Source organism: Entelurus aequoreus, linkage group LG06, assembly GCF_033978785.1.
Source record: "Entelurus aequoreus isolate RoL-2023_Sb linkage group LG06, RoL_Eaeq_v1.1, whole genome shotgun sequence".
In the NCBI taxonomy this organism is placed as follows: Eukaryota; Metazoa; Chordata; class Actinopteri; order Syngnathiformes; family Syngnathidae; genus Entelurus; species Entelurus aequoreus.
In genome coordinates, this window is record NC_084736.1 from 60282802 (window position 1) to 60296887 (window position 14086).

Genomic DNA, 14086 nt, shown 5'->3' on the forward strand with positions numbered 1-14086 from the left:
CTCTCTTCTCCGGTTTGTGACACAAGAAGAATCAGAACTACGACACTAACACACTTTATACTACATTAAAAGTTATGTAAAATAACGCAGTAACGCATCATGTAGTAACGGTAACTGAGTTACTGAAAAATAAAAAATAACGCGTTAGATTACTAGTTACCGCCGAAACTAGCGGCGTTACAGTAACGCGTTACTTTGTAACGCGTTAGTCCCAACACGGTTTCTGTGTCCATAGAAATGACCAATCACGGAATGGAATCCCTTGTCTAAGAATAAAGAAATATCTTAGACATTTTTAAGTGGACAATGGGAGTGTATATTTTGACAATAAACTACAAAATAATACAAAACAAACAAACAATATTGGCAATGAATCAAAAATAAATGTTTCCTTTTCTTTCCAATTCATTAATTAGGCAACTAATTTGAAACTGGTGTGGGTGGCTCTGCTGTGAAAGCTCTGCTGCGTGATGTTGCTGATGAGATGACGCCCCTTATTAAATCTGTGACAAAAATAATACCCGCTCTGTCTAAACGATACCGTTTCATCAGCTGCTCGTCATCAAACAAAGCCAGGACATCCTTCCGCTCCCTGAACGTTCGCGCAAGTCTCTCTCGCCTCAGTGCCATCCCCCGCTGGCAACTCCTAACCACTTAGGACACCTCTGATGGTCTCTTAAATATCGTGGAGAGTAGGAGTGATTCTGAGACTTAAGAAAGTTGATAAATAGCTTGTATTCTTAAGTTTGAGAGTAGGACTCAATTTCGCAAATTCTCAGGACTTAAGTGTAAAATGGCACTCTAAGACGCTTGATAAATACAGCCCCCGGCCCCTAAGTGTAGGCGTAAGCCATATTGTCAGAATTTGGTAGAGTGTCAATGAAGGCAATTCATTCAATGTTATAAGGAGAAAGACATTGTTTATTCATCAAACCAGTCAACTTTGGTCAATTAGCAACTTTTAACATTTTGAGAATGCACATATGACAATGCCAACAAATAGTTAATGGTCTGTACGAAATAAATAGCACATTGCTCATTTACAGCTCGGCTGGGCAAAAACCAAAAAAAAGGGTTAATCTTCATATTAAAATTACACACATAAACTGACTAATTGCTCAACAAAAAAAAACATGTTCTCCTTTTTAAATAAAGCTTTTCATTTTTTTAATATGTACCTTCAAGAACCTGTTATAGTTAAATAAATAGAATGCTTTCCATTTTAACATGCACATCCAATTTGCCTGGGAAACTATTTACACTTCACTGATCTGGCGAGTCCACCCTTTTTTTTTTTTTTTAAAGTCATCGAAACAATTCTTTCTTACCAAACATACACAAATGTACAGTCACTCTTGCAGACATGCTGCACCTATTTTGACTATTAACACAATATCTAGTACCTATCCATAGTGATCAAAATGCTAGCGGGGTGAACATGGGAAACCACGTAGAAGAAACAGTCCAAACACCACTTTGTATGTAACCAGGGGGGTGGGGGGTGACTTGGAAAAAGGTTGTTTACAGTCGATCATGCATTGTATGAATTCACTGGTATTTGGTTTGAGAGTGTTTCATCAGTCGATTTCTATATGTGAACAAAAAAACAAAAAAAAACTGTTGTGAGGGACAAGCCACCCCCATGGATGATTTCAAACAATTGACAAGTCTTTTTTTTTTTTGCCCCAGGGGTCTTCTCTGTCTTCAAATCTTGGCCTTGTCCAGGAAGTCCAGGGGTTCCCTCTGTCTAATCCTTGTGTGGTATCCGGTCGTCAGGCATTAGGTAGTGACGGGCAGTTTATTCCGTGCGTTTCGCTCACGACGCAAAGTACGAGTTTTGCATGGAGTACAGGCGGTCGATGGGGTTCCCCACCCGGGCCTGCATGGAGTTGACGTCCGACGACGCCATGAAGCAGTCACTGAGGCTGGTTAAAGACGTGTCGGAGTCTATGTCGTGGAATGCGGAATCATTACCTGCGGAGGGGAGAGAGACACAAGATTTCACACACTGCAAAAACTGAAATCTAAGTAAGATTAAATATCTCAAATAAGGGTGATATTTGCTTATTTTTGTGTCTCATAATTAAAACAGATGACAGCCAAATGGACTTTGCGGTTTTATTTTCAATGAAACAATAGAAAATACGTACTCATATAGTAGTACAGTTGGCACAGTACAGTAAACTGACAGTTAATATTGAAACATTTAACCTGTCACATTTCTAACAATTTCGAACAGAAATAGTTCATGCACATTCAGATGAATTCTTCAAAATTACAATTAAAACATTTTTGGCCAGGGGCCGGGCTGTATATATGCGCACTAATTGACTGAAAGCGCACGCACTTGGCGCGATGATGTCATGTTATCGATGGAAAAATGCATTTTTAGACCGTATGATTTGCCTGAGTGGCTAGGAGACCCCGAGAGTAACAAGCGGTTGCCTTGTTGCCTTTCCATTAGGAAAAATAAACTATATATAGTTTAAAAGAAAGTTGAGAAAATGCAAATTTTCAAGTTAACATGATGCAACAATATTTTTGCGTTTTCTCAACTTTTGACTACTGCTGGCCAGACACTGTTTTGGTATATTTTATTGGACTAATTATAGTTTTCAAGTTAGGCAGACTCAGAAATAAGGTTTCACTATGTTTAACTACCAAAACAGTGTCTGGCCAGCAGTAGTCAAAAGTTGAGAAAACGCAAAAATCTTCTTGCATCATGTTAACTTGAAAATTTGCGTTTTCTCAACTTTTTTTTTTTTTTACAGTACAGTTTTAGTATAAGTTTGCTGGTTTCAAGAAATGTAATGCCGAGCGCATATCATTATGTCAAGATAATGGCACTAGCATTTACTTTAAGAATATTTTTCAACATATTGAGCAGAAAGGTCTCATATATATATTGTTTTTCTATCAAGAAAAGTGCACTTGTTATTAGTGAGAATATACTTATTTTAAGGTATTTTTGGGTTCATTGAGGTTAGCTAATTTTACTTTTTTTGGAAATTCTTGACAAGCCAAATGTTCTTGTTCTATTGGCAGATAATTTTGCTTAGTTCAAGTAAAATACCCCTAATTTTTGAATTTTTTTTTCTTGTTTTTGAACACTGACTTTTTGCAGTGCACATTCAGATGAATTCTTCAAAATTACAATTAAAACATTTTCGGCCAGGGGCCGGGCTGTATATATGTGCACTAATTGACTGAAAGCGCACGCACTTGGCGCGATGATGTCATGTTATCGATGGAAAAATGTATTTTTAGACCGTATGATTTGCCTGAGCGGCTAGGAGACCCCGAGAGTAACAAGCAGTTGCCTTGTTGCCTTTCCATTAAGAACAATAAACTATATATAGTTTAAAAGAAAGTTGAGAAAACGCACATTTTCAAGTTAACATGATGCAACAAGATTTTTGCGTTTTCTCAACTTTTGACTACTGCTGGCCAGACACTGTTTTGGTATATTTTGTTGGACTAATTATAGTTTTCAAGTTAATCAGACTCAGAAATAAGGTTTCACTATGTTTAACTACCAAAACAGTGTCTGGCCAGCAGTAGTCAAAAGTTGAGAAAACGCAAAAATCTTGTTGCATCGTGTTAACTTGAAAATTTGCGTTTTCTCAACTTTTTTTTTTACAGTATAGTTTTAGTATAAGTTTGCTGGTTTCAAGAAATGTAATGTCGAGCGCATATCATTATGTCAAGATAATGGCACTAGCATTTACTTTAAGAATATTTTTCAACATATTGAGCAAAAAGGTCTAATATATATTTTTTTTCTATCAAGGAAATTGCACTTGTTATTAGTGAGAATATACTTATTTTAAGGTATTTTTGGGTTCATTGAGGTTAGCTAATTTTACTTGATTTGGAAATTCTTGACAAGCCAAATGTTCTTGTTCTATTGGCAGATAATTTTGCTTAGTTCAAGTAAAATACCCCTAATTTTTTATTTGTTTTTTCTTTTTTTGAACACTGACTTTTTGCAGTGCACATTCAGATAAATTCTTCAAAATTACAATTAAAACATTTTTGGCCAGGGGCCGGGCTGTATATATGCGCACTAATTGACTGAAAGCGCATGCACTTGGCGCGATGATGTCATGTTATCGATGGAAAAATGCATTTTAAGACCATATGATTTGCCTGAGTGGCTAGGAGACCCCGAGAGTAACAAGCAGTTGCCTTGTTGCCTTTCCATTAAGAAAAATAAACTATATATAGTTTAAAAGAAAGTTGAGAAAACGCACATTTTCAAGTTAACATGATGCAAGAATATTTTTGCTTTTTCTCAACTTTTGACTACTGCTGGCCAGACACTGTTTTGGTATATTTTGTTGGTCTAATTATAGTTTTCAAGTTAATCAGACTCAGAAATAAGGTTTCACTATGTTTAACTACCAAAACAGTGTCTGGCCAGCAGTAGTCAAAAGTTGAGAAAACGCAAAAATATTCTTGCATCATGTTAACTTGAAAATGTGCGTTTTCTCAACTTTTTTTTTTTTACAGTATAGTTTTAGTATAAGTTTGCTGGTTTCAAGAAATGTAATGCCGAGCGCATATCATTATGTCAAAATAATGGCACTAGCATTTACTTTAAGAATATTTTTCAACATATTGAGCAGAAAGGTCTCATATATATATTGTTTTTCTATCAAGAAAAGTGCACTTGTTATTAGTGAGAATATACTTATTTTAAGGTATTTTTGGGTTCATTGAGGTTAGCTAATTTTACTTGTTTTGGAAATTCTTGACAAGCCAAATGTTCTTGTTCTATTGGCAGATAATTTTGCTTAGTTCAAGTAAAATACCCCTAATTTTTTATTTGTTTTTTCTTTTTTTGAACACTGACTTTTTGCAGTGCACATTCAGATAAATTCTTCAAAATTACAATTAAAACATTTTTGGCCAGGGGCCGGGCTGTATATATGTGCACTAATTGACTGAAAGCACACGCACTTGGCGCGATGATGTCACGTTATCGATGGAAAAATGCATTTTTAGACCATATGATTTGCCTGAGCGGCTAGGAGACCCCAAGAGTAACTAGCGGTTTGCCTTGTTGCCTTTCCATTAAGAAAAATAAACTATATATAGTTTAAAAGAAAGTTGAGAAAACGCAAATTTTCAAGTTAACATGATGCAACAAGATTTTTGCGTTTTCTCAACTTTTGACTACTGCTGGCCAGACACTGTTTCGGTATATTTTGTTGGACTAATTATAGTTTTTAAGTTAGTCAGACTCAGAAATAAGGTTTCACTATGTTTAACTACCAAAACAGTGTCTGGCCAGCAGTAGTCAAAAGTTGAGAAAACGCAAAAATCTTGTTGCATCATGTTAACTTGAAAATTTGCGTTTTCTCAACTTTTTTTTTACAGTATAGTTTTAGTATAAGTTTGCTGGTTTCAAGAAATGTAATGTCGAGCGCATATCATTATGTCAAGATAATGGCACTAGCATTTACTTTAAGAATATTTTTCAACATATTGAGCAAAAAGGTCTAATATATTATTTTTTTTTATCAAGAAAATGGCACTTGTTATTAGTGAGAATATACTTATTTTAAGGTATTTTTGGGTTCATTGAGGTTAGCTAATTTTACTTGATTTGGAAATTCTTGACAAGCCAAATGTTCTTGTTCTATTGGCAGATAATTTTGCTTAGTTCAAGTAAAATACCCCTAATTTTTGATTTTTTTGTTGTTGTTTTTGAACACTGACTTTTTGCAGTGCACATTCAGATGAATTCTTCAAAATTACAATTAAAACATTTTTGGCCAGGGGCCGGGCTGTATATATGCACACTAATAGACTGAAAGCGCACGCACTTGGCGCGATGATGTCATGTTATCGATGGAAAAATGCATTTTAAGACCATATGATTTGCCTGAGTGGCTAGGAGACCCCGAGAGTAACAAGCGGTTGCCTTGTTGCCTTTCCATTAAGAAAAATAAACTATATATAGTTTAAAAGAAAGTTGAGAAAACGCAAATTTTCAAGGTAACATGATGCAACAAGATTTTTGCGTTTTCTCAACTTTTGACTACTGCTGGCCAGACACTGTTTTGGTATATTTTGTTGGACTAATTATAGTTTTCAAGTTAGTCAGACTCAGAAATAAGGTTTCACTATGTTTAACTACCAAAACAGTGTCTGGCCGGCAGTAGTCAAAAGTTGAGAAAACGCAAAAATCTTGTTGCATCATGTTAACTTGAAAATTAGCGTTTTCTCAACTTTTTTTTTTTTACAGTATAGTTTTAGTATAAGTTTGCTGGTTTCAAGAAATGTAATGCCGAGCGCATATCATTATGTCAAGATAATGGCACTAGCATTTACTTTAAGAATATTTTTCAACATATTGAGCAGAAAGGTCTCATATATTTTTTTTTTCTATCAAGAAAAGTGCACTTTTTATTAGTGAGAATATACTTATTTGAAGGTATTTTTGGGTTCATTGAGGTTAGCTAATTTTACTTGTTTTGGAAAGTCTTGACAAGCCAAATGTTCTTGTTCCATTGGCAGATAATTTTGCTTAGTTCAAATAAAATACCACACATTTTTGTAATTTTTTTTCTTGTTTTTGAACACTGACTTTTTGCAGTGCAGAGCTGTCACGACTCGGAAGAAGAAAGAGAAAGAAAAAAAAAATGTAACAAATCAATGCAATCTTCCGACCGATGGTCGGGTTGGGAAATTATAATTACTAATCGCCCCTGCGAGGGATGGCTTTTTCGTGTCATCACAATTGTGAAAACAGTTTCCTTAGATATCATCAAAGCACACTTTTTGCGGCTCTCGCCGGGACAATTGTGGTCTGTGAGGGCGCATGTAAACAAGGGGCATCCTCCTAAAAGATCTGGCTAATAGCGGCTCTTTACGCCTTTCATAAAACCTCAACATGTTATTTCTCTGGAGGGAATAGTTAACTTTATTACACTCTGGATCTTAATGATAGCGCACAAAATGGGGACAGCGTTTTGAGACGTATCTTTTAACGCCGTTGCCAATATTGTTCTTTTCCCCGAACCGAAGGAGAGTGATGAGACCGGGGATTTGGGTTCTCACTATCAGTGAAGAACTAAATGGAGGCAAATTATAAGGAAGTTATGAACTGGAGGAAACGGTCCCTCTGGGGCTTGTTGAGGACGTCACTCAAAAGTGTTATTCCAGTTGCATCCTGTGGATTAAAAACTTGATTGACTGCTATTTTCCCTCTCTTCTCGTTTGCAGTTTTAATGTCTTCGCAATATCACACGTGGATCTAAGAGATGTTGCGCTCGCTTGCTGACGTGCCGCGTGATGCATCCCCCTGGTCCTTGTTTGCGCTCCGCATCGACCACGTCATCAGTAACTGGGGCAGAGGTTCGAAACCACAATACAAACACATTTGATCTCGTATGGGAGGAGAAGCTGTTCACACTTAAAGGCCTACTGAAACCCACTACTACCGACCACGCAGTCTGATAGTTTATATATCAATGATGAAATCTTAACATTGCAACATATGCCAATACGGCCGGGTTAGATTAATAAAGTGCAATTTTAAATTTCCCGCGAAATATCCTGCTGAAAACGTCTCGGTATGATGACGTTTGCGCGTGACGTCACGGATTGTAGCGGACATTTTGGGACAGCATTGTGGCCAGCTATTAAGTCGTCTATTTTCATCGCAAAATTCCACAGTATTCTGGACATCTGTGTTGGTGAATCTTTTGCAATTTGTTTAATGAACAATGAAGACAGCAAAGAAGAAAGCTGTAGGTGGGAAGCGGTGGGAAGCGGTGTATTAGCGGTCGGCTGCAGCAACACAAACACGTAGCCGGTGTTTCATTGTTTACATTCCCGAAAGATGACAGTCAAGCTTTACCATTGGCCTGTGGAGAACTGGGACAACAGAGACTCTTACCAGGAGGACTTTGAGTTGGATACGCGGTACCGTGAGTACGCAGCTGCGGCTTCCAAACATTTGATCGCTTGCCCGTACGTGCGTGCCGCTATGTGCATGTCACGTACGTAACTTTGGGGAAATATATGTGCTGTATGAACTTTGCGGAGGTGAACGGTACTTTGGGCTGTGGGATTGAGTGTGTTGTGCAGGTGTTTGATTTGTATTGGTGGGTTATATGGACGGGAGGGGGGAGGTGTTTGTTATGCTGGATTAATTTGTGGCATATTAAATATAAGCCTGGTTGTGTTGTGGCTAATAGAGTATATATACTTCTTGTGTTTATTTACTGTTTTAGTCATTCCCAGCTGAATATCAGGTCCCGCCCGCCTCTCACAGCATCTTCCCTATCTGAATCGCTTCCACTGCCCTCTAATCCTTCACTCTCACTTTCCTCTACAAATTAATGGGGTAATCGTCGCTTTCTCGGTCCGAATCGCTCTCGCTGCTGGTGGCCATGATTGTAAAAAATGTGCAGATGTGAGTAGCTCCACAACCTGTGACGTCACGCTACTTCCGGTACAGGCAAGGCTTTTTTATCAGCGACCAAAAGTTGCAAACTTTATCGTCGATGTTCTCTACTACATCCTTTCAGCAAAAATATGGCAATATCGCGAAATGATCAAGTATGACACATAGAATGGACCTGCTATCCCCGTTTAAATAAGAAAATCGCATTTCAGTAGGCCTTTAATTCAGGTTTGCCGTGGCTTTAAAAGGGGAACTGCACTTTTTACGTTCACAATCATTATGAAAGACATTGTTATGATCCGCTGCCTGGATCATAGTCTGTTTAAGTTTTTCGAGTCACTTGTGTTTTCGGTTACGACCGGGTCGCATGGTGATGCAGGGTTTGTTCTCCCCGGATGCAAATGGGCGAATCCGGACAGGACTTGCAGGTAAATTAACACAAAACAGGTACCGTATTTTTCGGAGTATAAATCGCACCGGAGAATAAGTCGCACCTGCCAAAAATGCATAATAAAGAAGGAAAAAAACATATATAAGTCGTACTGGAGCCCGGCCAAACTATGAAAAAAACTGTGACTTATAGTCCGAAAAATACGGTACAAAACAGAAAACAAACCGACGGAATAAGGTGCCGATCGCACCTGAAGCTAAGGCTACTACTTAGCACAGACTAGGGATCACTAGCAGGGGCTAAAAGACAAGCAAAACTAACGTGACAGTAGCGTGACGCAAACAAAGAAGCCAGACCGACTGACTGGCAAAGGCAGGCTTAAATAATGTCAGTGATTACAAACAGGTGCGCGTCTGGAACACAAGAGGCAGGTGAAACTAATAAGTAGCCATAATAACAAACTCAGAGGTGCATAAACAGGAACTAAAGGACTCCAAAACTAACAGAAAACACAAGTGAATCGAAAAACTTAAACAGCCTATGATCCGGGCAGCGGATCATAACAGACATGACGACAAATGTATTGTTTTTTTTTAATGCATTCTAAATATTACATAAATGCAATCAAAAGTCGGCTTACAATGGAGCCAAAGTTAATCGCTCTATCAAAATAAAATAAATAAAGTACCACTGATAGTCACACACACACTCGGTGTGGTGAAATTACTCTCTGCGTTTGACCCATCCCCTTGTTCCACCCCCTGGGAGGTGAGGGGAGCAGTGAGCAGCAGCAGTGGTCGCGCTCGGGAATCATATTGGGGATTTAACCTCCAATTCCAACCCTTGACACTGAGTGCCAAGCAGGGAGGTAATGGGTCACAGTTTTGTAGTCTTTGGTATGACTCGGCCGGGGTTTGAACTCACAACCTACCGATCTCAGGGCGGACACTCTAACCCAGTGGTTCTTAACCTTGTTGGAGGTACCGAACCCCACCAGTTTCATATGCACATTCACCGAACTCTTCATTAGTGAAAAATAAAATGATTTTTTTTTTCAAATTCAAGACAAAGGTACATTATATGTTTTTGGTAACACTTTAGTATGGGGAACATATTGTAAGTAACAAAGACTTAATTTAGAGTTATTTGGACACTAGGGGAACATATTCTAAATAACAAAGACTTAATTTAGAGTTATTTGGACACTAGGGGAACATATTCTAAGTAACAAAGACTTAATTTAGAGTTATTTGGACACTAGGGGAACATATTCTAAATAACAAAGACTTAATTTAGAGTTATTTGGACACTAGGGGAACATATTCTAAATAACAAATACTTAATTTAGAGTTATTTGGACACTAGGGGAACATATTCTAAGTAACAAAGACTTAATTTAGAGTTATTTGGACACTAGGGGAACATATTCTAAATAACAAAGACTTAATTTAGAGTTATTTGGACACTAGGGGAACATATTCTAAGTAACAAAGACTTAATTTAGAGTTATTTGGACACTAGGGGAACATATTCTAAATAACAAAGACTTAATTTAGAGTTATTTGGACATTAGGGGAACATATTCTAAATAACAAGGACTTAATTTAGAGTTATTTGGACACTAGGGGAACATATTCTAAGTAACAAAGACTTAATTTAGAGTTATTTGGACACTAGGGGAACATATTCTAAATAACAAAGACTTAATTTAGAGTTATTTGGACACTAGGGGAACATATTCTAAGTAACAAAGACTTAATTTAGAGTTATTTGGACACTAGGGGAACATATTCTAAATAACAAGGACTTAATTTAGAGTTATTTGGACACTAGGGGAACATATTGTAAGTAACAAAGACTTAATTTAGAGTTATTTGGACACTAGGGGAACATATTCTAAATAACAAAGACTTAATTTAGAGTTATTTGGACACTAGGGGAACATATTCTAAATAACAAAGACTTAATTTAGAGTTATTTGGACACTAGGGGAACATATTCTAAGTAACAAAGACTTAATTTAGAGTTATTTGGACACAAGGGGAACATATTCTAAAAAACAAAGACTTAATTTAGAGTTATTTGGACACTAGAGGAACATATTCTAAGTAACAAAGACTTAATTTAGCGTTATTTGGTTAGGGTTAGGGTTAGAGGGTTAGGGTTATAAAATGCATGGGAGGTGCAGGCATGTAAGGGTTTTTAACTTTTAGAACAGTGATTCTCAAACGTATGCAGGCTCCATATAGTGATACGCCAAATAATCCCTTAACTAAATATTTAAACAATGTGTGTAATGTTACATTGGCCCAACATATCAAATATACTTGCTAAATAAAACCTCTGCCTTTTAATGAATACTTAGGCCGACTACAATACTGTATTTTGATGTTGGTCATTGTGGTGGTACTTGGAGAGCCAAGTTTTTTATGACTTGTTCAGTTTGAGCACCACTGTCCTAGAACGAGGACGGTTGCCAGATGCATGCTCACCATATGGGTTCATGTGGTCTCCGGGCATCTGTGGGGGGGTGAGCCCCTGTTGGAACGGGTCAGTACTGTACCCGTTCTGGTCCATGGCAACCAACTGCTGCTGTGGTGGAGGCAGAGGTGTGAAGGAGCTCATCATCCCCTCCATACGATTTGACATGACTTCTGTAAGAAAGTGAGCTCAAATTAGAGTTGGGGTGAATAACTGTTTTATCTAAACATTCACCTCATTTCTTATTCTTGTGAATGGATGTTTTCTTGTATATCAGCATCATCGTTTTCATTTAATAGACTTGTGTAAGAAACTGTACAAACAGGAATAAGAATCCTGAACAACAGTGTCTGATATCGGGCTGCAATGGTTACTTAAAATTTGTATGTGATTTTTTTTTCCTTTTTACCACAAACCCACACCCAAATTTCTAGAAGTGGTACATACCGGCCTCTACTGCAGAAAAATGGAGTGTCAGAAGCAAGAAACGGAGTTACCAAGATGAAAAGAAGACCCAAACACTGTGAAGTGTGGCAACACTTTAAGAGGACCGATGATGAATTCTGTCTTTTCTGACTCATACATGTTGGATACTCATGTTAAACCAGGGATTCTTAACCTTTTTTACCTCGGGGCCCAACTTTTCCACTACAGAGAGGCCCGGAAACCCACTCAAATATTAACACTGAATTAGTAATCTTCAGTTCAGTTCAGTTTATTTGGAACATGCATACGATACAACGTAATGCATCAGTTGTTTCATTACAGCACGCCCGAAAAGGAGTAGGAAGAAGCAGAGCTTATTTAATCCTACCCTTTTTCATACCATAGCAATTTTATCCAATTTCCTTGTTCTCGGTAACAGAACAGTGAACATATGTTCAAGATGTTCATCATAATTCTTGTTCTGTGTACTTTGTGAACACTTGTAGTTTGAACAGTCTTTTAAACTGAATCATATTGGTGATTTGTTTGATTTCTTTGGTTAATCCATTCCATAATTTAATTCCACATACAGATATGCTAAAGTTTTTAAGTGTTGTACGAGAATACACATTTTTTAAATTAGATTTTCCTCTAAGGTTATATTTATCCTCTTTTGTTGAGAAGAATTGTTGTACATTCTTGGGTAGCAGGTTTGCAAATGCACCAAATTGTTGAATTTAAATAATTGTGATTCAATAAATAAAGGGTTTGTATGTTCTCTATATCCAACATTATGTATTATTATAATTGATCTTTTTTGTAACACAGTTAGTGAATGAGGCGCACATTTGTAGTTAATTTGTAATTACTTTTGATTACAATTGTGTTCAATATTTAAGAATGAACCTTGTCAGGTGATATGAAAGCATGTGTTAATCACAAAGATTATTATTAGGGATTAGGTCAGGCTGATTCCAAAATAAACACTAATCAAATATACTGCAAAAGAAGGAACTCATAAAAACTGATGAACTGTTCTTTCACATACAATTATGCAGCGCTAAAATAAACACATTCTAACCAAATTATTGCTAAATAATAATGAAATGTATGTGTTTTAAATACACTGTCAATAACATTTAAGTGCAAATTAAAATACATCTTCACAACTTTACTCATGATTTTTGCGCTGAAGAAACTTTTCTACGACTTTAGCCCCAGACTTCTCGATTGTTGGATATTGTCATTACTGCCACAAGTAGTGCAAAAGTGTATTACAATTAAGCGCCTCTGCGGACCACAGCTGAGAAACAGATTTGTTTTGGCCGACCTCTACGTGTTGCTCGTGGCCCTGTGGTAAACAATGCCAAAATGTCAAATCATAACATTTATGCATTTCGGCGTGAGCAGGTATGCTCTACCATATATATATATATATATATATATATATATATATATATATATATATATATATATATATATATATATATATATAGAGCAGGGAAACCTGCAAAACAGGCTTGTAGGGATGACATGGCATTTGTGTTTTTTTTAATGAACTATATATATATATATATGAAACCGATACCGATTATTTCCGATATTACATTTTAAAGCATAAATATATATATATATATATATATATATATATATATATATATATATATATATATATATATATATATATATATATATATATATATATATATATATATATATATATATATATAAAATCCCCTGAATTGCAAAAAAAAGTCTACATACTGTATATATACAGTATATATAAATACGTTAGTTCATAAAAAAACACAAAGGCTATGTCATCCCTACAAACCTGTTTCGCAGGTTTCCCTGCTCTTCATATATATATATATATATATATATATATATATATATATATATATATATATATATATATATATATAACAGGCTTGAAACCGATACCGATTATTTCCGATATTACATTTTAAAGCATATATATATATATATATATATATATATATATATATATATATATATATATATATATATATATATATATATATATATATATATATATATATATATATATATATATATATATATATATATGTATATGAAACATATATATATAAAATGTATATGTATATATATGAAACCGATACCGATTATTTCCGATATTACATTTTAAAGCATAAAAAAAAAATATATATATATATATATATATATATATATATATATATATATATATATATATATATATATATATATATATATATATATATATATATATATATATATTTATGCTTTAAAATGTAATATCGGAAATAATCGGTATCGGTTTCATATATATATATATAGTTCATTAAAAAAAACACAAATGCCATGTC

At 35.7% G+C, this 14086-nt stretch overlaps 1 protein-coding gene across 1 annotated transcript in view; it reads right to left on the minus strand.

Annotated features, from left to right (window-relative positions):
- Positions 1 to 948: 948 nt before the first annotated feature.
- lmx1bb (LIM homeobox transcription factor 1, beta b) overlaps positions 949 to 14086 on the minus strand; it is a 159962-nt gene continuing 146824 nt past the window's right edge. Inside the window, 2 exon segments of the mRNA XM_062051114.1 lie at positions 949 to 1974; positions 11303 to 11464. Coding sequence (XP_061907098.1) covers positions 1817 to 1974; positions 11303 to 11464 — 320 coding nt within the window. The 3' untranslated portion in view covers positions 949 to 1816.